The 24,273-nt window shown below is 36.8% G+C and overlaps 1 protein-coding gene across 1 annotated transcript in view; it reads right to left on the reverse strand.

Annotated features, from left to right (window-relative positions):
* The window catches only part of YTHDC2 (YTH domain containing 2), a 32,065-nt gene extending 8,003 nt beyond the window's left edge, over positions 1-24,062 (reverse strand). Inside the window, exons 1-22 of the mRNA XM_009705122.1 lie at positions 23,974-24,062; positions 20,567-20,763; positions 18,033-18,232; positions 17,204-17,370; positions 14,373-14,475; positions 13,005-13,161; positions 10,637-10,744; positions 9,408-9,556; positions 8,833-8,968; positions 8,348-8,474; positions 7,233-7,298; positions 6,096-6,274; positions 5,825-5,921; positions 5,652-5,739; positions 5,454-5,534; positions 4,428-4,510; positions 3,299-3,404; positions 3,046-3,165; positions 2,429-2,701; positions 1,755-1,881; positions 1,031-1,236; positions 288-483 (exon numbers count right to left, since the gene is read on the reverse strand). Coding sequence (XP_009703424.1) covers positions 288-483; positions 1,031-1,236; positions 1,755-1,881; positions 2,429-2,701; positions 3,046-3,165; positions 3,299-3,404; positions 4,428-4,510; positions 5,454-5,534; positions 5,652-5,739; positions 5,825-5,921; positions 6,096-6,274; positions 7,233-7,298; positions 8,348-8,474; positions 8,833-8,968; positions 9,408-9,556; positions 10,637-10,744; positions 13,005-13,161; positions 14,373-14,475; positions 17,204-17,370; positions 18,033-18,232; positions 20,567-20,763; positions 23,974-24,062 — 3,055 coding nt within the window. The remainder of the gene's footprint in view (positions 1-287; positions 484-1,030; positions 1,237-1,754; positions 1,882-2,428; positions 2,702-3,045; positions 3,166-3,298; positions 3,405-4,427; positions 4,511-5,453; positions 5,535-5,651; positions 5,740-5,824; positions 5,922-6,095; positions 6,275-7,232; positions 7,299-8,347; positions 8,475-8,832; positions 8,969-9,407; positions 9,557-10,636; positions 10,745-13,004; positions 13,162-14,372; positions 14,476-17,203; positions 17,371-18,032; positions 18,233-20,566; positions 20,764-23,973) is intronic.
* Between the last annotated feature and the right edge of the window lie 211 nt (positions 24,063-24,273).

A 24,273-nucleotide genomic window follows, 5' to 3' on the forward strand; every position in this document is an offset into this window, starting at 1 on the left:
GTATTGTCATTAGACATTTTGTTTGCATTTATTTCATTACAAACTATACTGTAATTTCTGAGACTCCAGAACTGTGTAATTCATTAATATGAATCTACAAGGATTCACAAAACTGAGACATTTATTACAGAGCCTGTAACCTATTCTTGAACAGCTACAGCAACTGTAACTCTGCCATTTTTAAGAATTAGCCAATATACGTATTAAATATTCTTAAAAAACAAGCTTTCCATATCACATAGTAGTATATACCAACTGAAACATTCCAAATCCAAACTCCAGTATACCTCGAAAGGACGAAGGTGCCTGCAAAGCATTACTTGGTAATCTAGCTGGTCCACAGAAGAGTATCACAGTGACAGGTGTTACAACAGAACAGCATCTGATATTTGCTATCCTGTGAGCTCTCGTCATTTCATCATATATAAGCCAGTCTGTAGGGAGTGCCTGAATGGCTGCAGCTTGCCCATTTGCTGGGGGAATCTGTGCAAGAGCAAATAAGACTAGGCTATTTTACCCTCTATTTGTAATCAGAATAAATTTTAACATGTTTTTTTATATATGTAGAAATAAACATATAAATATTTATATACACATAAACTTATACACACAAATAAAAAAAGCGAGACAGACTTGAACCAGGCTCACTAATTACCCTACCACCTTGAAACAAAATATTTTGCTTTAAAAAAAGACCTAAAAAAACGTGAGTTTCAGAGCAGAACGTCTTCCTGCTATTATGAGCAGGGATTGTTACATCTTTAAAACAGTTTCATAACTACGTTTTTTTTACCATTTTGTCTCATTCCATGCAGAAGAAGGACTAACTGAAATAAATTTCAATGAAATAATTTTGGAAAAATAATCTAACCGCAATTCTTTATCAACTGCCAGGAAAAATATTTTCTAAAAACGTACTGTTTAATGTATATGCTGCTTTTAAAGCACTGACAACTATGAAGACATTTCTAAAGTGTTTGATAGTGTATGGTGCTCTTTTTTGTGAACTATGAATTCAAAGTGATTTTACCTTTTTATACTGTGGTTGACTAAGAACAGAGGTAGGATGAAATCGCACTTTCTTCTCCTTTGGTCCAGTCAAAACCAGGTTCTCCCTGTCTACATGCACTAGATTGGGGTACATCCCAGCCACTAAGGCAGCTTTAACTACAGCCCAGTTTTCAGAGTTAGTATTAACATCTCTAATATCGGCTCCTCCTCTGGCTCTAATAAAACCTGAAGAAAGAAAATGTGTTATATTTGCTTGTATTTAAGATCTACTTTTTTGCTTCTCAAAAGGAATTTGGAAAAAAAAAAAAGTGAAATAAACTACAAGTTTTTGCATTTTTCACCACTGCCAACCTTAACAGCACCAAGAAGAAACGATTATACCGAAATCCTTCCTGATAAGCGGTTTTATACTAACACAGAATAGAACTACTTTTTACAACTCAAAGACATTTCCTATGGAAATAATTTATTAGAACATACTAATCCAAGGAAACATATCTCACACTGAAAGCCAGTGGCAAGTGGAACAATCAGGGCGCATTCAGATAGATCAGCTGTTCCCCAGCCATGCTTCCTCACGCTAGCATCGGCACCATGCCCAGAATGGATGTGTACTGGTTTGTTTCAAATTGAGGAAGGAAAATGACACCAGTAACCACTATTCTTGTTACAATTTGTATAGGCTTGTACTAGGTACACACTTGATTCCAAAACTATGTTAAAATTTTTTCCAAGGTATTTACCTGAGGCTCTAAGATGGCCAAGCAACTGTGTTCTCATTCCTATAATGATTTCCATAGTGGCTTGAGACAGGAAGTTCTTTTCACAGAAGGCTCTCTCCCAGCCATCACTGCGTGCCTTCTGCCATGCCTGTAAAGAGTTGGTTTTTTTATATTTCCCTATTAATTTGATTAGTTAAAATTAAAAAATGCACTTTTTTTAAAAAGCGACATTTATGCCAACAAAATGAAGGCAAAAACTATTCTGAAAGAAAGGAAATGTATCAGATCAGATTTATTTTTTTTTCTGGTTATGTACTAGATTCTCTTTACCCATTCCCTAAATTAATACAATGATCATGACATCAAGTTATTATAAGATCACTATATTAAGTCATTATAAAGATCATTATGTTAAGATCATTATTTAAGTTATCACTGTAGTAGGATATAAAGTGGCACCTTGTTGGAACATTTCGAATTTAACCAAGTTTGAAAATATAAACAAGAAATTTGACCAAAAGTGTTCCCTCACAAGTTTATGAGTCCAATATATAGGAAAGCCACAAGGTAAAAAGCAAAGTTTCTTCTCTAAAGACTTAATCACAGCCAATCATTCTACATCCAACTTGACTGGTACATCATTTACTTTGAGATGTCATCTATCGTGAGTACTCTTTCTGAAGATGAAATAATACCTGGAAAGCCCTGAGAAGCGCCATATGGTCACTAAATGTTCCTGCAGTAAAACGTTTTCTACACAGCATGGCTGCACGCTTTTGAGAGGCCACTGCAGGTAGGACAAAAGGGTCTCGATATGCAAGAGTGCAAGCAATAGTAAGAATAGGATCCAGGCACTTCAAAACAACAGCACACAACACCATTTTACCAAGGTGTGGCTCTAATGGTAAATCAGTGAGATGATAACCCAGTTCACTGAGATCTTCCCAAGGGTCCATGGCATCTATTGTCTGTTTCAAAAAAAAAAAGGGGGGGAGAGGTGGACAAAATTCATTTACAATAAAAGCAGAAAGGATGTGAATACTGGACACTTAACTGAATGTGTTCTCAAACACTAAGCAAGCAAGTCAAACTCTTAACAGTTCGAGATGAGATTTTTAAGCACTCTCTTCCTTTACCATGGAAACATACATGCACACACACAAAATGAAAATAAGACAATACACAAAAACTCAAAGCATCCTTAAGTAACTAAACAACAGATTCAGTACAAGCAAAACTCAGTAAGACATGTTGTCACGTCACAAATACAGAATCAAATACAATTCCCATCTAAATCTATTCCTCTGCTGACCTTAAGCATTTGCACAGCATTTCTCACAATTAAAGCCGGTGGAGGATCAGGAGCTTTCATAAGAAAGTCAACAATTGGACAATTAATTGGAGCCAGAAGTTTTGTGTATAAACAAAGCTCCTGCAAGTTAAAGGCAAAAAAAAATTGTTAAGATGGGGAAAGAAAAAAACCACCACACACTTTTTTGGAGTTAATAGTATGGTTTGTTGATAACACATTTTTTTAAAGTTATAATTGCTAACTGAACGTGCACCTGAAGTGGCATTCTTAGAAGTTCTGGAGTCTGAAATTCCAACATATTCTGAAATCGGAGCCTGCTGAAGAGACGAAAACAGACTCCAGGCTGACAGCGCCCAGCCCTTGAAAACAAAATACGGAAAGTTGCTGAAAATTAGAATCTAAAAAAAAAAAAAACCACACCACACACACACACAAACTTAGAATGGAAGTGTAGAAGCAGGTCTAAGAAAAAGATAATTTTGTCTTTAAGTGTAAATCTCACACATGAGGTGAGAGTTTTCCAGAACATGGATTATTTTTGATAGTATGGAAACTTGTTATTATAATTGTACCCCAACACTGAAAGATCAGGAGAAAGAAAAATCAGACCTATCTAAAAATAAAGTGATGTAGTTTTTTTCCTAACCTAAGCTCAGTTCAAATCTCAACTGTCCTTTGCTGTAAGAAATATAAGTTGTAAATGTCGTTTCTTCCTCTTCACATGCCCCAAACAGCTGAAAGTTACTCTGGGAGTAAAAGGCAGAATGAACACCAAACCACTTGTGAGTGAGGGGACAGGGACAGCAAATGCTTGCATTCACACTCAAATTCCTGCAGGTTAATGCCAGTTATCATACCACTGAACATAGGCATTTGTTGCTGCATAACCTTTTAGCCCTCACCCAGTGTGGGGAGGAATATGATAAAGGCCTCTTAAGTCATGAATAGTTTGGAGAAGGTGAACAAGGAATCACTGCTCATTGTCTCTTCTAATATAGGGATGAAGGAGCATCAATTAAAAACTAGCAATAGGCAGCTCTTTGCCCACAGGTAAGTTGTGAAACACCTTATTGGACACTGTGACTGCTGGTCCTACATGCAAGAAAGAGGAAGGAGAACAAGTTCATGGAGGGAAACAACCTAGACCTAATGTAGGCTTTGGGAAATTCCTAAGTGTTGCTTTTCTATAACTTGGGAAATGACTCCAAGGAAATACATGCTAACCTTTACTCTTCTGCAGAGACTTTGCCATTGTCCAACACGATAATGGACTAGGCTAGTAATATTACGCAGTGTGGCTGCTATTACATTGTGTACTTTGTCCTTAACACACAGGACAGTGGATATGTGCAAAACAAAATTCAGTATGAAGCATTTATTACCTGCCTTTTCTCTGGATAGCACTGGCTTTTGAAATCCACACCATTTTTAGCATTGTAACACAACTCAGGGCATCAAAAGACTTCTATAAAAGCAAAGGAACATAAACCAAGATTGAATAGGGTACATGAAACAAGAGTTACTTATTATTTAGATCATCAAAAGAAGTTCCCTAAAAAAAAAACCCACCAAGCACCAGCAGCTTCTGGCACAAAAGTATGTTCTAAAGTACCTAGTTTCAAGTGAATTTATGCTACCTCCTTCACAGTACTGTGCCGTGCTACACAGTTTTCTAAATTAAAGTTTTCCAGTCAATACGTAATTGTAAGTCAGGAAGAGACATGGATTGTGTTTTGTGGTACCACAAACCAAACAAAAATATGTTATTATATTGAATGAAGTTTTCATCTTTGTGTCAATTGGAAATTACATCCTTATTTTGCTACGTTTCATGTAAAATTACAAAAAAATGTATTACCATGAGAAATTCAGAAATTTGGTGCGCATATCTCCTATGAAATCCAATTCTATTTTCTAAGCCATACACTAGGTCTTAAACGGTCTCATTATGTTATCTCACTTTTCTTAAACAAGTAATTAGGGAATGGGCATGCAACACATCAAAAACAATGCTTAAAAACTTAATGGACTAGACTTGAGCCAGATACAACAGTAGGACAAAGGGAACTCCCAGTGTTCTCTTAAGTCTCAGGAAGATGGTAGTCTAAACCGATAGACTTGTTTTAAAAATTAAACAGAAATACTAAATCTAAAAAAAAAAAAGTATAGCTATATCAATATATCAACCTGCAATGGCTTTTACAGGGTTTTTAAACAGCTAGCTATTTACAGTATTCGCCATAAAACAAATGGGTGTCAAAACTTTTCAGTGACTCTTATTGCTTGACATGCACTAGCTCTCAGACTACTATAAAAACAAAAAAATAGTTCTTCAAAATTTATGTATTAAATACTTTAAAGTAACACTAGGAAGTTTACCTCCCAAAGGAAGTTTAAGCGAATCATACCTCTTTCATTTTGCCTGAGTCAATTACAAATACAACATCATTGACTGTTATGCTGGTTTCTGCAATATTAGTGGAAAGAATCTGCAATAAAAAAAAAAAAACAAAAAACAACAAAAAAATAAATACAAGCTATGGTAACTGTAAAAGCAAAGACAAAACACATCAATATAATATCTGACAAAGTCTTCTGATACTTGCTATTTTGCGGACGCCAGAAGGTGGCCTTTTAAGCACCTTCTTCTGATCCAAAGTCTGCATATTTGAATGAAGCATGAAAACTTGGTATCTAATACAAGACAAAGAGCACATTTTAAGGATCTTTAAAAGAAACAATAAAAACTCAAGACAACCACAGAAGCTAGAGGTTTTACCTGTGAGCATTATCAGCAAACCTCTTGTCATCAAAAAGAATACGGTCCCTCAGGCTAACTATCTCATCATATCCAGGAAGAAATATTAAAATTGCTCCTAAAAAAGAAGTTGGTTTGCAGAGTTAAACAGAAAATTCACCTCAAATGTATGTCAGTACTGCGTATACTAGCACTCAGAAGGTTTTACCTATTCGGTGTTACTGAAAAAAAAGCACAATTCTTCAGAAGCTGAATCCACAGCAACTTATTGGGAGTGTGTGTATGTACCTACCAGCTTCACAATTATGACAGATGTTATAAAGTAAGTGCATAATCAGGTCCAGATCCACTTTTTCATCATCAAAACTGTGATGATAAGCTTTCAACAGTTCTCTGTCCTCTGCACTAAGGTCACTACCACTTGTTTGGACTAGGGAACTTTCATCCAGATTTCCAAATTCCACTGAGGCACTAAAATATACAAATACACAGGCGAGAGTCAAGGTTGTTTGCTTTGGGTTTGCATTCAGCCCTCAATTCAAATTTACATCAAGAAAAACAAGACTACTCATCTCGAATTTTAATTTTAAAGTGTAGCAGAACAGCATCTCCATAATACTATTATTGTTCACTGATTTAACTGTCAACCCGGCAAAGCATGAAACTTCAATTTTTAGCATTAACTTTAATTTTATTATACGTCACTGAAACACACCATAAGCAAAAGTGATAGAACTCAAAATATAATGAAACCATTTGTTTATCAGTTAAAGGAAAAATATTTAAAAGGAATTTATTTTCCAAAATCTTCCCTACTGTAACAATTAAGCAGGTACTATAGTAACAGAAACTACGCTAAGAGAAATTATAATAACACAGGCCTCTACAAAACTGTAACTAAACTATGATAACTGCACAATTCTTTAATGGCCTAGTGTACATGTTACTCATATAAAGTTTCTTTAATACGGCTATCATGTATCAACAATATACAGACAAAAACACACAATAGATTTGTTTCCAAAATAAGCATCTGAAATTAAAATGGTACATGTTATGGAATTAGCATCTCCTCTGCATATTTATTTAAGTTACCATAATCACATCCTGCCTAGGTATATAATCATGATAGGAATGTCCATATCAAGATGATAAAAGCTAACAATATAAAAGATGTCCTACACCATTAGAACTATATTTATCCTAGGAGTTGTGTAACCATAATCGCTATGATAGTCAATACAATAAAACTTAAAAAATTTAAAATAACTATGTTTTCCAAAATATTCCTATTCCTAAATAAATCTTGCTATTTAGGCCAGATTTTAAAGCATAAAAAGCTAAAAAATTTTCTGATTAAAAGAAGACAAAACATAAATTTCCCTTCACCATGTTATACAACTGTTTCTGCAAAGTATTTATAGCTTACCTGTAGGACTCCAACAGGTCAACAACTTCTGTCTGTCCAAACCGCTTAGCCCAGTCCACAGCCATCCTGAAAGAGTCCCATAAAAATCTTTAACTTCTCACTTCAAAAGATACATAAGAACAGCATGTTATGTGAGGAGACAATTGACACTGCACTATTCTACCAATTTTAGCATTATTGTTTAACCAGTGTTTTATCATCGGATCTGCAATTTCCCATTTTACAGTGCATACACAGGTGTAATAGCTATATGATTTTTAGATAACTACAATTCTTTACTAAGAAAGAATCCCAGTTTTACACAGAAGTACAAGCAGAAGGAAACGAAGAGGCAGAATGTGGCATTCCTTCAAAAACAACACACCAATGTGCAGAGATAAGCCATGCCTTCTGATAGTACCCTTTACTAGCTCCTTTAAATCATCCTGAGAAGTCACACCCTAGATGTTTTTCTCCAAAATGTGTGAAAATATTGTGCTTTTTGATGTCTTACGGAAGTTGCCTCCACATGCTGCAGTTCACTCTATTTTCCTTTTAAACTGCATTCCTTCCCAAGTTTTTCAAGTACCAACTATCAGACTCCTGGAAACCCAATTCTTATCTTTCTGTATTACAATTCTTTACTGTAGCTCATCGTTTATATGAAGATACAATTCATGGCCACAGAAATCTGAATTTCTACAGACTGACAAATATTTTTACATGATACAACATATTTACAGAGAGAACAACAGCAAAGATCTTTGCACCTGTAATACACTATTTTTCAATCTGATATAGGTTACTCTCTTGAAAATAAGAATCGCTAAACATTTTTGGGTCTAATTCAATCAATCCAGTGAAAAAGATTCCAATTTTTCTTCTAACCAGTGTGTTAAAGCAGGCTCACTGAAACCAAGAGTGTATATTCCATATTTGAGACTGTTTAATTAAGAATTTAATTGAGATTTTACAGAAAACAATAGCATAAACAGCAGTTAGAAATTGTTTAGACTGTCAAAACCTATTAGTGCTTACAGTAGTCTGCTAAGTTAGTAAATTAGTTTAGATGTTACAGAAATTTCTTTCTCATTTGTATATTGACAAATAAATCTTTCAGTTGATCTGGTTTTTACCAGCCATTGGATGATCTGCAGTGGATACTCGCTCCCATACTGATCAGTTGTTCTACTTGACTCAGAAAGCCTCTCCCTGAAGCAATCATTAGGGCAGTCACGCTGGTTTCACTGTGCCTATAATCAACTAAGCATTAAAAAAAAAAATTCAGCAAACTCAATAAAAACGTTCTTTTTTCATGTAAATGTAGTATGAATATGAATTTCAAAATCCAGCCCAAAGAGAATTTGTTTTCTCACTTCATCCCACCAGTCAGTTTCTTTGAATTCAACACTATTTTAGAAACATTCTAACATCTGTCAATACTTCAAAACAAGTACAACAAACAACTACAAAACTCATTAATTCTACTAACCCTATTCATTTTTTCAATAGGCATCAGAATTCAAAGGTACAACATTTGAAACTGGAGATAAAGTAGCCACAGAAATTCAAGGCATTTTGTGGTTGGTTTTTTTCTTAAGTAGTAAGATAAGAAACTTACCACTGACATTTTCAGTTAAAATGAGATGGAACACCTGAGCAAAGGAATCAGTATCCTTATGTAACCAGATGTCAGAAAGACAAGAATCCATTTCTTTTATTACCCATGGTTCAAGGCAGTTTGCATCTTTTTCAGTCTGAAAAACAGTATTGAAAGATGAATCTCTTCCAAGAGTTGTATTTATTCTCATATACTAGACACAAAGAATTTGAACAGTTAGTTTTCCAAGTAACGACCAGAAATACAGCATTCAGACATCAGTTAAAGCATTTGTTCTATCATACGCAACTACTTTAAGCAATGGCAGTCTAGTCTTTTGATCTAAACAAAAGTTATGTACAACCATCATAAATGAAAAGAACACTTTAGCTAGAGTAGTTTATGCTAATAAGAATAAAAACCAAACATGTTTTAAAACATTAATATCCTCCTAGAAACTCTACAGGCGTAATAGCTTTAGAAAACATTTTTAAATGGGTAGTAATAATATAATGCAGATTTAAACTTAATTAAGTTTAAATAATAATAAAGAATTAAATAATATAAAGCAGATTCCAATAAAAGGAAATACTTACCAGTTGATTAAATACTGTGTCACCACCATCATCCAACAGATTATACTCTTCAGTTGTACTCAGGACCGATCTTTGTCTCTGAGATTCCAGTTTGCTATTATTTTCTTGAGCAGCACACCACTCAGTAAGAGTGCTTTGCTGTTTTTCTTCTAGAATGCATAAAGTATTTCCAAAAAAAGTTTCACACTCATCTTAATTATCTGCTGTTTTAGTTACAAAAGACACTTGTATCAAGTCACAAGGTTTTATCCATTCAACCTTACTTATTTAATCCAGAATGTTGTTACCAGTCCAATATAAATGCCATGATTAAGGGCACCCAAAGTGCACCATTGCAAACATCTGCTCTAAGAACAAGGTAAAAAATCCCATTTGTCTCCAGTATTCCAACTTACTGCATTCAAATGAGCTACCTAAGTAAGTATTTTCTACACAATTTTCAGTCCAGATCTTTCTCCAGAAGTGAGACTGAAGAGAAGTGATAAAGCACCTGCACCGAACAACTGATTTTTGTGTGCACGTAGAAGAAACACTAGAAGGCACTAGAGCCTTAACCGAACTTTTCTATTCACAGTGATCAGAGCTGAGCACCATGATAAACGTACAGTTAGGATTCTATGTTATAACTTTAGGGTTTGTCCTTTTTTTTTTTTTTAATATAAATTAGGATCATTACTTTCTGTTGTCAGGAAAAATTCTCAAATAATATATCTACTTAATAATTGAAAAACAACTCAATTAAGTTCAAGTGTGTCAAGGTTTCTGGGCTATATATATTAAATACATCCATGTCTGAAGAATGCAATGAAAAGTGTTACTAATGGGAACCACTTCTGTGCAAGATGTACAAAATTCTGCCCTCTTTAATGGCTGTGCTTTAATTTGTACCCAATAGTCAGCACATAGTATCTTCTGCTTCTATTGTTTTCATGTGGGCAAAGCCCTCAATTACATGCAATTCTACTCCGTAATAATCAGGAAAAATAAAACATTTATCGACTGAAAACAAAAAGAATGCAACCTTTGAAAGAAAGTGAAAATACTTTTTTTTAAAGTTATAGTCCACTTCAATGATGTAAACACTGAGAAATTAAAGATACTTGCTGTCATCTAACCATGTCTTATTTAATATTCTGACTTTGGAATTTTAACAGAGAATCATCTTATTTAGTTGTTCAATCAATTAATCAGATTCAATGCCAACCCTAACAATTAAGAAGTCCACCAACCTCGCTCCTTCTCTTTTTTGTACTTTACCATCTCTTCATTTGTATACCCAGTGTTTCGTAAAATGTCCTCCAAAAACATCTCTTTAACTTCATAAGGGCTTCCTTGTACTGAAAGCATAAATAATTCTTATTAGATATTCCTTAGCTTCATTTATAATCTTAATTTTTTAAAAAAGCATTTTTATAGACACAAAAAGTGAATTAGGGCCTGATTCAAGGAATTATTACTTTCCTTGAAAAGTCTTGTAAGAGTATCTTCACTGGAGTTTATTTTCTGGGCCACAAAACAAAACATTTCAAAAGGGAAAAGCTGGGTACCTTGTTTCTCATTAACCTTTTCAATTCTATTAAGTGTCATAGCAAGAGATGCTCATAAGATTGACAGTTTTTAATTGCAATTTTATCAAAATGAGAAAAACAGTCATTTTTGGTTAGGGTTACAAAAAAGAAACCACTGTGTAAGACTGCCACCTGGATTACAAAGTGTAACAGCAATTAATACAGCTTTAGTGCAAGATCCTACAAGCAGACTGCCACCTTTTGATTAAACTACTTTTTTTCATAAGCAGTATATGAGGAAGTGGACTTCTCTCAATTTCCTCAATCACTTCAGCCAAATTTGGCTTTCTTTACCAAATACTTCCTGATAAGTCAGACATTCCAATGGTCTTTATCTCCTAACAATTAACCCTGATTTCTTTTTCAGTATCACTGTTTTCACCTTATTTATGGACATTAAAGGATTGTTTTTCACAGGAAGAATTAAAATCTCTAGATCTTAATTTTCAATCGCTTAGCAGACATTTGGCATAGCTGAGTTTAAATCACCTACGAGTTTTCTCCAGAAAGAACAAGCTACAATCCACATACTTTTAGAAGCTGTCATGGAGGAAGTCTCCCAACACTGATCACAAACTGTGTACTACAGGAACACACAACCACAAAATGCTGGTTTCCGTGGTTGAGATTTTGTCAGCTCTATTGCTGAAGAAGGATCAAATCTTTTTCATACCATTAATAGACAGAGTATCTAAACCCTCTTCTTTTAATTCTTAAATTCTCAAAAATGGAAAAAGAAAAATGTCTTTTCAATTGTGAGTATACTGTTATCACATACTAGCCTTCACAGGCTAATGACTGAGGTTAACTGCAGAGACTGTCATCAGAATTTCCTGAATAAACACATTGATCTAAATTAACAGGAAGCTACAATAAGAGTAAACAGGAAAGCCATACAACAATTATAACTGAGGTTTCCCCTCTCCAAAAAAATTTGGAAAACACTGAAATCATGTGTAGTTTCCAGATTCCTGCTCCCAACAAGTGGCAAGCTTTCTTTTACCAGGCAGAAATTCAGAACTGGGAACTAGAAATAAGCACTTCTATCTGTAAAAAAAAAAAAAAAAAAAAAAAAAAGTATCCTTTTCTGGAACATTCACTAAAATAAACCAATGATTTGTAGAGAAGATTCTAAAGAAAGCGACCCTACCCATGTCCTGGGACTGTCGAGCTTCTTAAAAAGAAAAAAGTTGGCATGCACACAGGCTACTTGATAGTTTTGAAAACAAAGCATTTCTCTCAAAAGCTTCATTTCAAAACACTTTATGCTTAGACATCACTGTTGAAAAAGGAAAAGGACTGCAAGGTGCCAGAGGAGGTAACCCATGCAGAAAACTTGCAAGTCAGGAGGGCGAAGAGAAAGAAGAAGGAAAAAAAAAAAGCATCTCCCACACATCTATGTTTTACTGCTACTAAAGATCAGTCAAATGAAATTAAAACAGCAATAATGATAACTTTTCTTTGCATTTGAATGTAATCTAACTGTAGATTACTGAGTCTGAACATAAATTAACATAAATTCCCATGCCTTTTCTCAATGTTTGCCTAGATTACCAGCTAATAATTTCCTTTAAAATAAAGAATCATGTGATCAAAACATGAAAACCCAATTTGCCTAGGACTGTATTTCTGAAGTGACCAGGTGCAGTTATCTGCGTTTTATTCAGTAACCAGCAGCAATCTCTGTGAGATCCAAAGAACTAGAATCTACTGGAATGAATTAATATATATCACACTCTTGTAGATCCTAGGGTCTGTCTCACCATGGAGGTCAGCACTTTAAGAACCTTTTCCTGGTTCTTGAACTGAACATGGCAAGGACCAGGACATTCCTACGCTTCTATTTCACTCTGAAGTAGGTGCAAATAGTTAAGAAAAAACAAAAATTAACAAATAAAGAACAAGCATTGCTGTAACTCTCAGTGTATTCATCACGTTCCCTTACTCAGATTAGTTTGTTACAGCTTAGTAAGATCTGTAAGTCCTAGGGCAGGTATACTCAGATTTAAGAGTTTACATAAATACTTACTGTGTATTACTGGGCAACTTCCAAAATATCTAATAAAGAGATTTGCATCTAGAGCAGCACTAGAAATAATTAGTTTTAAATTAGTCTGGTTTTGCAACACATCTCTCAGTTTTATTAACAAGAAGTCACTGAACCTATCCCTCTCATGTACTTCATCCTATAAGAAAAGGAAAAAAAAAAAACCACAACAGATAAACACCACAGATCCAAGCTCATAACTTTTCACAAATACTAACTTTCACAAATACTAACTTTTTTTAAAACTAAAATATATAATTTACTGTTACATTACAGATGCATTAAAATGTGTACGTCTAAGGATTTTTTAAAAAAACTATCCAAAAGTCAAAAAATATTTCAAAAACTTTTCTAAAGATATCAGAGTAGACTGCACTGGTAATGCTTAAGCCCCATATACCTTGGTTTCAGAGGTTACAGTGAACTTCTGAAACTTTTCTAATTCTTATATTTGAATCTCATTTTCAAGATGACACACACCACAAATCCTACAAATCTTATTTTAGTTAAGTCCTCACTTCACAATTGATGAACATTTTAAAAAATGTATGATACCACATAATCAGAAAAAAGTTAGATTGCTTCGATCCATTACGTCATGCGCAAAGCTTGTCATCAATTAAAGCACATGACTGATTAATCATCTTTGTTGGTGTGTTCTGTTTTGTTTTATACTATGAACTTAGGGAGCAGGGACCCAAATACAACATTTTTGGGCTTAAGTCAAGAATGTATAAATCATTCTCACACTTTTTTCCATTTTGATAAAGAGGTAGGCACCTGAAATTATCATGAATTTTTCAGTCTTCAGCAGTAGAGAACTTAATCTTGTGGTAAACATTCTGGTTCCACTGACTTCCTAAACTTCACAACAGGAATATTCACATAATCATAAATGAACACACTTAAATAATTTGCTGAAAATTAGACTACTGATTATCTTGAAAATATTTGGGCAAACAAATGGACTGCAAAACTGGTACTGCTAAAACAAGTACATGATAGAAGACATTCTGACACGCTCACACTGAGTATCTACATAAGCCTCCATAATGCTCTTCTGCCTTCTGACAAAGGAAGTTCGGAAAAAATTTAGAGCTCTGTCCTCCACAACTGCATCATGATTCCAAAATTAATTATTGGCATAAACCTAAAATAAGATACTTTTAAAAAAAAAAATGTACACCCTACAATAAAGACTCGGTAAGTCTTCAATGTTAATTCACATTCTAACCAAACAAAAACACTCTAAATGCTCAGTAAATTAATAAAGAAGACTAGGATCTCATCTTTCAATTCACAAGTAACAGATACTGCTCCACCTCACATGCAATACAATATGATTCTTACCACAATAAGATGTGTCACAGTTGATAGAGTGCTGTCTCCCGCCATGAGTGTGCGAAGTAGTATGCCATTAGTGCAAAATGTTAACAGCGTCTTTGGAGAAACCCTGTTGAACAATTCAAAGATACTTCAGTTTTTTTCCCCATTTAAATGCTGCTAGCTTTCCACTGCTTACTGAAAATTAAACAATCGAACAGTGGGTCACCAGATGTGGAATTAGATTACAGTTCTTTCACCAAAGAATTCATGAATACTATTTGTTTTTAAACTATGCTTATTGCCAGACAGTTCCTAAGGAATCTTAGTGCTTACGCTCAAAACTTCAGACAACGGATTAATTAATAAAGTGAGATCGAAATTTATATAAATAAATAAGCATGTGAAACAGAACCTTGAGAACCTCTTCCTGTTGTTTAATTTACTGGAAAATTCAGTGTGGACTGCTTTGGAAAAACAGGTTCCAATTCTTCAGCATATGCTTGGATGTAGTCCTTATACTTGACTGCATGTGGTGGGTTGACCTTGGCTGGATGCCAGGTGGCCACCAAAGCCATTCTATCACTCCCCTCCTCAGCTGGACAGGGTAGAGAAAATATAACCAAAGATATATTCCCTAGGTGGATGCACTGGCATGAGTATTGCCACTTTGGACCCCACCCCTGAATTTTTCAGTTTAAAGTCAACCTCACCAAGTTGGGCCAGCCTGCTGCCAAAGATTCCCTTGCTTCTTCTCAACAGGTGGATTCCATCCCTCTCTAATAGGTTGTAGTCATCAAAGAATGTCCCATTGTCATAAAAGCCAAAGCCCTCAGAACAGCACCAGTCATTTGCATTATATGTCTACTTCTGGCTGCCTCCTTTCCTCTCACTGATAAAATGGAGGAAAAGATAACTTGAGCACCAATATTTTTCACTTGTACCCCCAGGGCTTGATAGTCTTCCTTGATTCTGCCCAGGCAGAATTCTGGCTCGCAGTGTCATTTGTGCCCACTTGAAAGAGTAGCAGTGAATACTGGTCTGTGCTTTTGACGAGTTGTGGCACCCTCTCGGCAACATCAGACTCTAGTTATCCTGAAAGGCAGCACATCTCCCGTGACTCCCTGTCAGGTTGGCGGATGGGCGCTTCAATACCCCTTAACAGAGAGTCACCTACTACGAGCACTCGTCATTTCTTTTTACGGTATCCACTGTGTGCTGTTGGTAGAGTTTCTCCTTGCAGACCCGGCTCGTGGGTGTCTATAGCTGTTAAAGCTTCATATCTGGTTTTGGTTGTGATGCTGGAAGGAGCGTGGTTCTGAAACCATCTAACTGTCTCCTCCATGGCAACACTAACACTGCACAGCCTTTTAACTGTTCCCTGCAACTCAGCACCCTGACGCAACGGCTCGTCAACCTCTGCACACCTTCTACAGGAACTCACCTTTTCTCCAGGAGAAGGGTCTGGGCATTCGTTGCAACCTACTGCCTGTACTGAGGTCTCCTTCCTTACCAGTTCCATATGGCTGGAAGCATCAGACATCTGCCAGGTCCTGACGGGTCTCTCTGCTCTTCTGTGGGTTTCCCTGGCTCCAGGAACCTCCCTGTCCGCCTCAATCTAACACTCAGCCACAGAACTTACCGTTGCCACCACTGCTTACCTCACCAGCTAAGTGATACTTTACCCATATCTATTCTTCTCTGTTCTTCAGCAGCCTTCTAGAAATCATCATTGCTGTCTTATAGTTAATAAAACTTAAAAATTTAGACTCCTGTGTTACTGTAAACACCTCCACCCACATCTTTTTTGCCCTAAGTTGGAAATATTGCCATCTCTTCCTTTTGCTCTTCCTCCTGAGTGAGTCTATTGAATCTTCTTAAGCAGGATTTTCTGCACTGTTTCCACTAATTCTTCCATTTCAATCCAACCTATACTTTGTTCTTCAGCCAGCACAATACTTTCACATATTGATCATCCACTTTATTTGCAATTCATCTTTACTAGCTCTTTTGTTCCCTTAATAGCCTTGTGAGTTTTTGTACATATATTCAAATTCTTCTTTAACTTGACTTTGTTGTTCAAGTGCATTCATCTTCATTAGCTATGTGATATCTTCATCCATATAAGCAACATAACCAGCTATATCTTTTGTCATCTTCTTCTCACTCATACGTCAACTGCTGTCCATTCCTGGAAATCCCACTATCTACAAAGTTCAAAGAACACAGAGACTGCACACAATCTTCAGACTTTCATTAATTCCTGTTCTGCTTTAGCAACAAATTCCTCAGGGGACCTAGAAATCTCTATTTCTGTATCACTTCATGCTTTAAACATTAAAGCTGAAACAGAGTAAATTTAACCCAAACTAAATAACGCTCAACTTCATCATTCACTTTCAAATTTTGCTTTTTTTCCTTTTATGTCCCCTATCAACTCTCACAATACAGCATTTGTTGTAGCATGCTGGTCTTCCTACCTATCTTCAAAGCTTGCAGAACTTTTGGATTAATATATGTTAAAAGTAGGGAGAGAAAAAAAAAAAGCGTAGACTCGACCTGAAAATAAGACAAGGAATTCCACACACCCCCAAGAACAAATCAAGAGAAAGCACCTGCAATTCACTTATATAAGACAACTTAATACATGAAACTGCAAAACACAGGAGGAAAACTGTCCTTTTCAGTCTTAAATATTCCATTACCTGAAATAACATATCCTACCCATACTTTACATACTGAACTTTTACTAGGCTGTATCCTTGTAGTTTAATAAATAATAAAACTGTAGTTTAAATGTACACAAGACTAAAGGTACCAACACAAGATCAATTGACTTTAAGAAATATCATTAGTACCTGCTTTCTAAACGGATCTGATAACCAACTGTCTGGCCAATTTTCTCTCTTCTTTCTGCCGCCACTCTTTCAGCCACAGCAACAGCTGCCAAACGTCTTGGTTGAGTGCAAAATATACGACAGCGAGTTCCATTTTTGTAACAGTCATCAAGAAGGAACTGAGGAATCTGTAAAGAAGTGGTTTAAATTTACTTTTTAGTTTGATAAATAGCTTTTTTTAACACAGTGAAACAATTTAACTGTGTCTCAATATTACACAGGTTGCAAAAGAATTCACAATAGAATTATCATTGCAAACATACTTGAAGGGACAGAAAGGTAGTAAAAATAAATTTCTGATTTTAAGTGTAATCTGTTTCAAAAAAAATGAAGCTTCTCTCTCCAACTTCTATCAAAATAAAATTGTTTTTTCTTTAAAAAACTATTTTTAAAGAAAACTTTCTTTACAATTAAAGAAATCTCTCTTTAAAAATTTCTTTCATTTTAGCACAGTAAGATTGTACTCTAGATATTAAGAACAGAACTAGCTTCAGAAGGAAAAGGGCTATACAAAATCATAGCTACTTTCCCTTCAATATTTCATATTATTTTAATTAAAAACTAGTACCTATCAGAAAATTGTGCAGAACCATTTATGCTTTTAGTAAATATCTGCTGGCTTAGTATTTCAAAAGCAAGACACTGAATTCAACACAAGACTTTTGAGTATATAGGAAAACCAAAGCCTTAAAACTAGCATAAAGAAATCCCTTATTACAGAAATATTACAACATTGGCATTAGTTTTGTATAAATACTGTTATTTTTTTTATTTCATTACAGAAACATACTTGAGTAGTTTTTCCTGATCCAGTCTCTCCTACAATCAAAACAACTTTATTGTCCTTTATTATTTTCACAATTTCTTCCTGTTTTTCAAAAACTGGTAGTGATTGCCTGAAGGAATCAAACTCTGATTCCCCTCTTTTTACAGGAACCTGGGGAATACCGTTGTTAAGATATCCGCTTGTCTTGTTCACTTCTCTGTTTTCTGTGAAGAGAAGTTAACAGTTCACTTAGATACAAAAAAAAAGTCACTAAAGCATTGCTTAAAAATCATACATAAGAATGAACACTCCTGACTTGATATGCATCCCTGTAAATAAGGTGACAAACCCAGCACACATTTAAAAGCCATAGTCACAGTAACACATCCTGTTCAGTGCTTGAAACAAATACAGTTCCAAGGAGTTTCATAGATATTTTGAACTAAACCAGACTATACCAGTGCATTGCTCAAAGTCAAAGACGGTCATGAAAAGCAAAAAGAGAAACAGAAACTAAACTTGAGAAAAGCAGCCTGGCATATTTTCTTGTCCTTTGTATCATGTTTACACATTCACACCTCCACAGTTTGCGTAGAAATATTCACTGTATAGTTAAACCTTGAAGTTATTCCAAACTGAAAAGCACATCTTCTGAGAAAAAGGTAACTTTACTGTGATTCATATGCCTTCTTTCACATCCTCCTTGGTCTTTTATGACCCTGTTGTGGTTTAACCCCAGCCAGCAACTAAGCACCATGCAGCCACTAACTCACTCCCCTCCTTCCGGTAGGCCGAGGGAAGAGAACCGGAAAAAAAAAAAGTAAAACTCGTGGGTTGAGATAAAGACAGTTTCATAGGACAGAAAGGAAAAAAAATAGTAACAACAACAACACCACCACAATAATAATAATAAAAGAATTAGAACATAGAAAACAACTGATACACAACGTAATTGCTCACCACTCACCGACCGATGCCCAGCCAGTCCCCAAGCAGCGATCCACCCCTCCTGGCCAATCCCTCCAATTTATATACTGGGCATAACACCATACAGTATGGAATATTCCTTTGGCCAGCTTGAGTCAGCTGTTCTGGCTGTGTCCCCTCCCGCTTCTTTTGCCCCTCCAGCCTTCTTGCTGTCTGGGCATGAGAAGCTGAAAAACCCTTGACTTATTACAAACGCTATTTAGCAACAAATAAAACATCAGTGTGTTATCAACATTATTGTCATACTAAATCCAACACGTAACACAATACCAGCTACCAGGAAGAAAATTAACCCTAGCCCAGCTGAAACCAGGACAGATGTCCTCTCAGTCAGTCTTACATAACCTAATGCTCTAGTCCACAAGATTTGTCTTAAATCATACACATTGAACCATGCTGTGTCTAGACTCCCGGACCCATGCAGCACAGCATCATGCATTGGAAAGCAACGCATAAGCAGCCAAAGAACTTGCACATCTTCAGAGGAGACTACTTCAAATTCAGTATTGTAAATGCTATTCCATAATTCCTTAATAATTATTTTCCAGAAGAATGAAAAGCTTGCTGTAAATTCAATTATACATATTTATTGTGATTGACAGATTACTATATTAAATTACCAGCACTGTCTTACCAAGACAGACATATGCTAACAGATTAAAAGAGCCAAAAACCATTCTGGAGAAGCAAAGAAAGATAAGTTTTACACTATTCATTAGTTTATGCCTTACATTCCTAAGGAATTCCTTTTCAGTACTTTTATTATAGTTTCCCTCTGTTCACTAAACAGTCCTATTAACCAATTGAAATAACTGAAAAAGAAAACTAACAAAGGAAGCACTTAAAGCATGAACTGTCATAAATCAACACAACACATAAAGACAAAACAAGTGTTTTCTGTACACTACTCCGAGTTTTGCGCACAGAAACACAACATAACTCTTAAACTCATAACTGTTAAAGTAATAATCTTGTTAAAAGCACTGTTTAAAAAAACCCACAATATATCAGAAGTTTGTCTTCCAGTGAACTCTTTTATGTTCAAGAAATCAAGAAGTCTAGATAGTAGTCTCTTAGGGACCAAATCTATTTTAGAAGACAATGAAACAAAAAATAAACTTTTTTTTAATCAAGAACATGAATTTCTATAAGCAGAACAGCCAGTCTCATTTTCTCGTAAGGGCGTTCTTCTATAGCAGACATGGTAACACTTCTCTCTTCTATCTCTCCTCATGGAACTTGTAGGAACTCACATTTCAGAAATGTACTTCCAAACAAATTTGGCTGGAACTGGCTCAAAGATTCAGAAGTAACCTGGCAAAAAGGGAGGCACTGGAACACGGGTTGGCATGACTGCCTAAGTTCCTCATGACACCAGTTTTAAAACACCCTATATTAACAATTAAAAGTCAAGAAACTAATGAGTTTGTTTGTGGGGGAAGGGTGTCAGGTGGGATGGAAGAGGAGGCTGAAAAGAAAGGGTTTTGTTTTGCAATTAACTTGCAGGTTGTTTGGGTTTTTTTAAGCAGTGTTGATTCACAAACCCGTATCAGAAGACACACTGAACATACCAGATTCAATAGCACACGCACTTCCTCGCTCCATCTTTGGCAGAAGTTTTGTTCGTTCTTTATTTGTGACAGGATATCTCTGAATTAAACTCTGAACAGCACATTTCGTACTAGGAGACAAGCAACAAGTCATTACTGCACGTGTTAGTTCTGATCCAATCTTCTTCCTTACAGTCAGGTATCGGTTCGCTCCTTTTCTGGGAGAGAAAAACAAAAAAAAGTATTTTAGCAATAAGTACCCTATTTACCTCTATCTAATGATGTTTAATCACAATTCTTTCAAGATGGCTGTCAGATTATTTGCAAATATAATGTCGTAACTAGAAACTTCCAAATAATGTCCTACATAGCATAATGCACACCAAAATAACAGAAGCATCCACAACGTCCACCATCAAAATCACCCTCTATTCACACGAGGCAGTGCAGCACAGACACTGCAGAATTCGGATGACTATGCCTAGCACAACCTTACAATTAGGCCTCCATAATGTAATACTGTTCTGCTACCTTTCTGTTAAAGGTCTTCCACTGCATTTGCTTCCCAAAAGACAGCCAGCTCCATCAATCACTCTATCAATCAATACTGACTGGTATTACACAAAACTGATTTCTAGACTAATTTAACAGATTTAGAGGTTAAAAATCAACAAACAGACATAACAGACAAAGAAGCAGCCTTCTAGTGATATTCCAAGCCTTAACGAAATCCAGTAAAACAAATTAGATTCCCAAGGATGTTCATTTTCAAAGATTCACAATGTAGAATCAGAGCAAATACACTCAATCATAACACTGCATTTGTTCTCAGACTGAACTCTGATACTGAAATGCAAAGAACTGCTGTAAATATGCTTGAAACTGAACTATCTTGTGCCTGGGCTACAATGACATACCAACACTCTGAAAATGACTTCTCAGGATAAGAACAGAAGGTCACACTAAGAGCCCAGTGCCGCATCCCTGGCAGCGGTGGTACAGCGGTGGGTGTGTGCAGTGCAGGCACCCAGCTGGTGGCAGGGGCAGCCTCTGTGAGAAGAGGACACAGCCAGCTCCAACAGACCCACTGCAGAGCACAGCTGAGCTCCTCAGCCACAATGGTGGTGACTCTGTAATAACATATTTAAGAAAGGGCAAAAGTACTGCACAGCAGCTGTGAGAGAAAGGATTGAGAAAAATGTGTGAGAAATGGCCCTGCAGACACTAAGGTCAGTGAAGAAGGAGGAGGAGGTGCTCCAGGTGCTGGAGGAGAGATTCCCCTGAAGCCCACGGAGAAGACCTCAGTGGAGTAGGTTTATCCTGAAGGAACTTCAGCCTGTGGGAGAGATCCCATGGTATTTTCCCCCCACATTCTGTTGAGGAGGGGGAGTGACAGACCAAGCTGGCCGTGCACCCAGCAGCTGGCCAAATTCAACCTACCACACAACATGGCTGCTTTCTAAGTTGTTGGCTTGAGCTCACCTCCTGGTCAATGCAAGATAACATTTCACAAGAGCAAAAATACTCTTCAACGTGCACATCCAGGGAAAGGTTGGCAGAAATGGAAAAATAAACTGCAATGCTTCCCATGACTACGCTCTCAGCCTTCAGTAGTTTGTATCTCAGCAACTTAGAATCACAGAACTATTGAAATTGGCAGGGACCTCTGGAGTTCATCAGGTCCAATCCCCCGCTCAAGTGGGGTCACCTAGAGCCAGGTGCCCATGACTATGTCCAGATGGCTTCTGAGTATCTCCAAAGATGGAGACTCTACCACCTCCCTGGGCAACCTGTGCCAGTGCTTGGTCACCCTCACAGTAAAAAAGCGTTTCCTGACATTCAGAGGAAACCTCCAGTGTTTCAGATTGTGCTCATTGCCTCTGGTCTTGGCATTGGGCACCACTGAAAGGAGCCTGGTTCTGTCCTCATTGCACCTTCCCTTCAGCTACGTATATACATTGATGAGATCCCCCCTGAGCCTTCTCTTCTCCAGGCTGGACAGTTAAATCTCTCTCAGCCTTTCCTTTCCTCATAGGAGAGGTGGCCCAATTCCTTCATCATCTTGTTGGCTCTTCACTGAACTCTCTCCAGCACATCCATGGCTTTCTTCTACTGGTGATCCCAGCACTGGTCACAGCATTTCAGGTGTAGTCTCACCAGTGCTGAGCAGAACAGGAGGATCACCTCCCTCGACCTACTGGCAAAACTCCTCCTAATTGGAGGGATAGGGGGGAATGTTGGAGAGACAGCCCTAATGTCGTGTGAGCACTGCTCACTAGTAGCCTGAACACTGGTGTGTTATCAACACTGTTCTAGCTACAAATACAACCACCAAAAATACCACAGAATCTATTAGGGAGCCGCTCAGAGACACTTACAAAGCTCTACAAATAATCAACAAGGATTTAAGCAGGGTTTACCAGTTACAGTTAAGCAGAGGCACCATACAACCCAAGAACATTCCTGAAATCTGTGCACATCTGGCAAGGCTGTCCAACACACCGTGTTCCCAAAATACGATGCAAAGTTACAGAAGTTCAGCCAAATTTCTTGTCTCGGGCATCTGTGGCAAAAATCAGCTGTACCACTCGACTGGAATCACATCAGAAGCATAACTTCACTTGAACAGCGCTATGCTTGAATAAGATCTTGTGAAACCAAGCTACACGTTCAACACAATCAGTGCTGAATAGCACTTACTCCCTAATTGAGTACAAATCAGAGAACTAGCATTTTACACTACTTTTGCAAGAACCATGAAGTATCACCAGAAATGAGGAACACCAAATGCTGCTATGGTTTTACAACAGTCCACACACACGCAAGTTATATATGACACTCCATCTATCTGGGTTTTTCCTGCAACTTTCCCTTTCCTGTTGCTTTGCCACCCGAACTCCCAAGGGAACCCAGATTCTCAGCTTTCACACAAGCTCATCAGGTTAACGAACATGGGTTCTCTCTTCAAAAGATCAGAATAGCGTAAGAGAAAGAAACATCATCGTACCTGCATATGAACCCTCTTCTCCTGCACTTCTCAACAGTAGCACTCTTTTGGACGTGCTACTCTAGGTTACACTTTATCTGTCAAGGTATGAGAATCTACGCAAAACCCTTGGGCACACAACAGCGCATGAAAAACAGAACAGATCTTGGTGAGAAGTCTTTTTTATGGACCCATGAAACCGACAAAACAGTATAAAGGTAAGTTATCTCAAACTAAGCATGTCACAAGTTTTTAAGTAGCCATAAAGCAAAGCACAAAGATACTTATTTTTATCTTACTTTTCAAACTTTTTTCTTGAGTACTATTCCCTGCAACAGTGAGGATATGCCAGACATACATGTCACTTCAACACTAGTCATGGAATTCCACACATTTGCACCAAAAAAAGAAAACAATAAATAGAAATCAGACTCCAACTTACCCTTGACTTTTAGATATCAGTCCAAGGGACTGACAGAGGCGGTGAACAAATGCTCTTTCAGTACTAGTGAAAGAAGAAGGAAATTCCATTTCTATAAAGATAATGAAAAAAGCAAACGTAACAATGCGACATGCAGCATTCTTGACATACTATCTCGATGTTACGAGTTTTTCAATCCCCAGTCCTGTGAACAACGGCACTAACGGCAGTGCTGTATCTTCACAGCTGTAAGCGACGCAGGGCTCGCAAGGAAGCCATCTTACTCGGGCAGAAAGGAGCTGAGGAGAGGCTTCTACCGGT

This window comes from Cariama cristata, unplaced genomic scaffold (genome assembly GCF_000690535.1).
Source record: "Cariama cristata isolate BGI_N322 unplaced genomic scaffold, ASM69053v1 scaffold7528, whole genome shotgun sequence".
In the NCBI taxonomy this organism is placed as follows: Eukaryota; Metazoa; Chordata; class Aves; order Cariamiformes; family Cariamidae; genus Cariama; species Cariama cristata.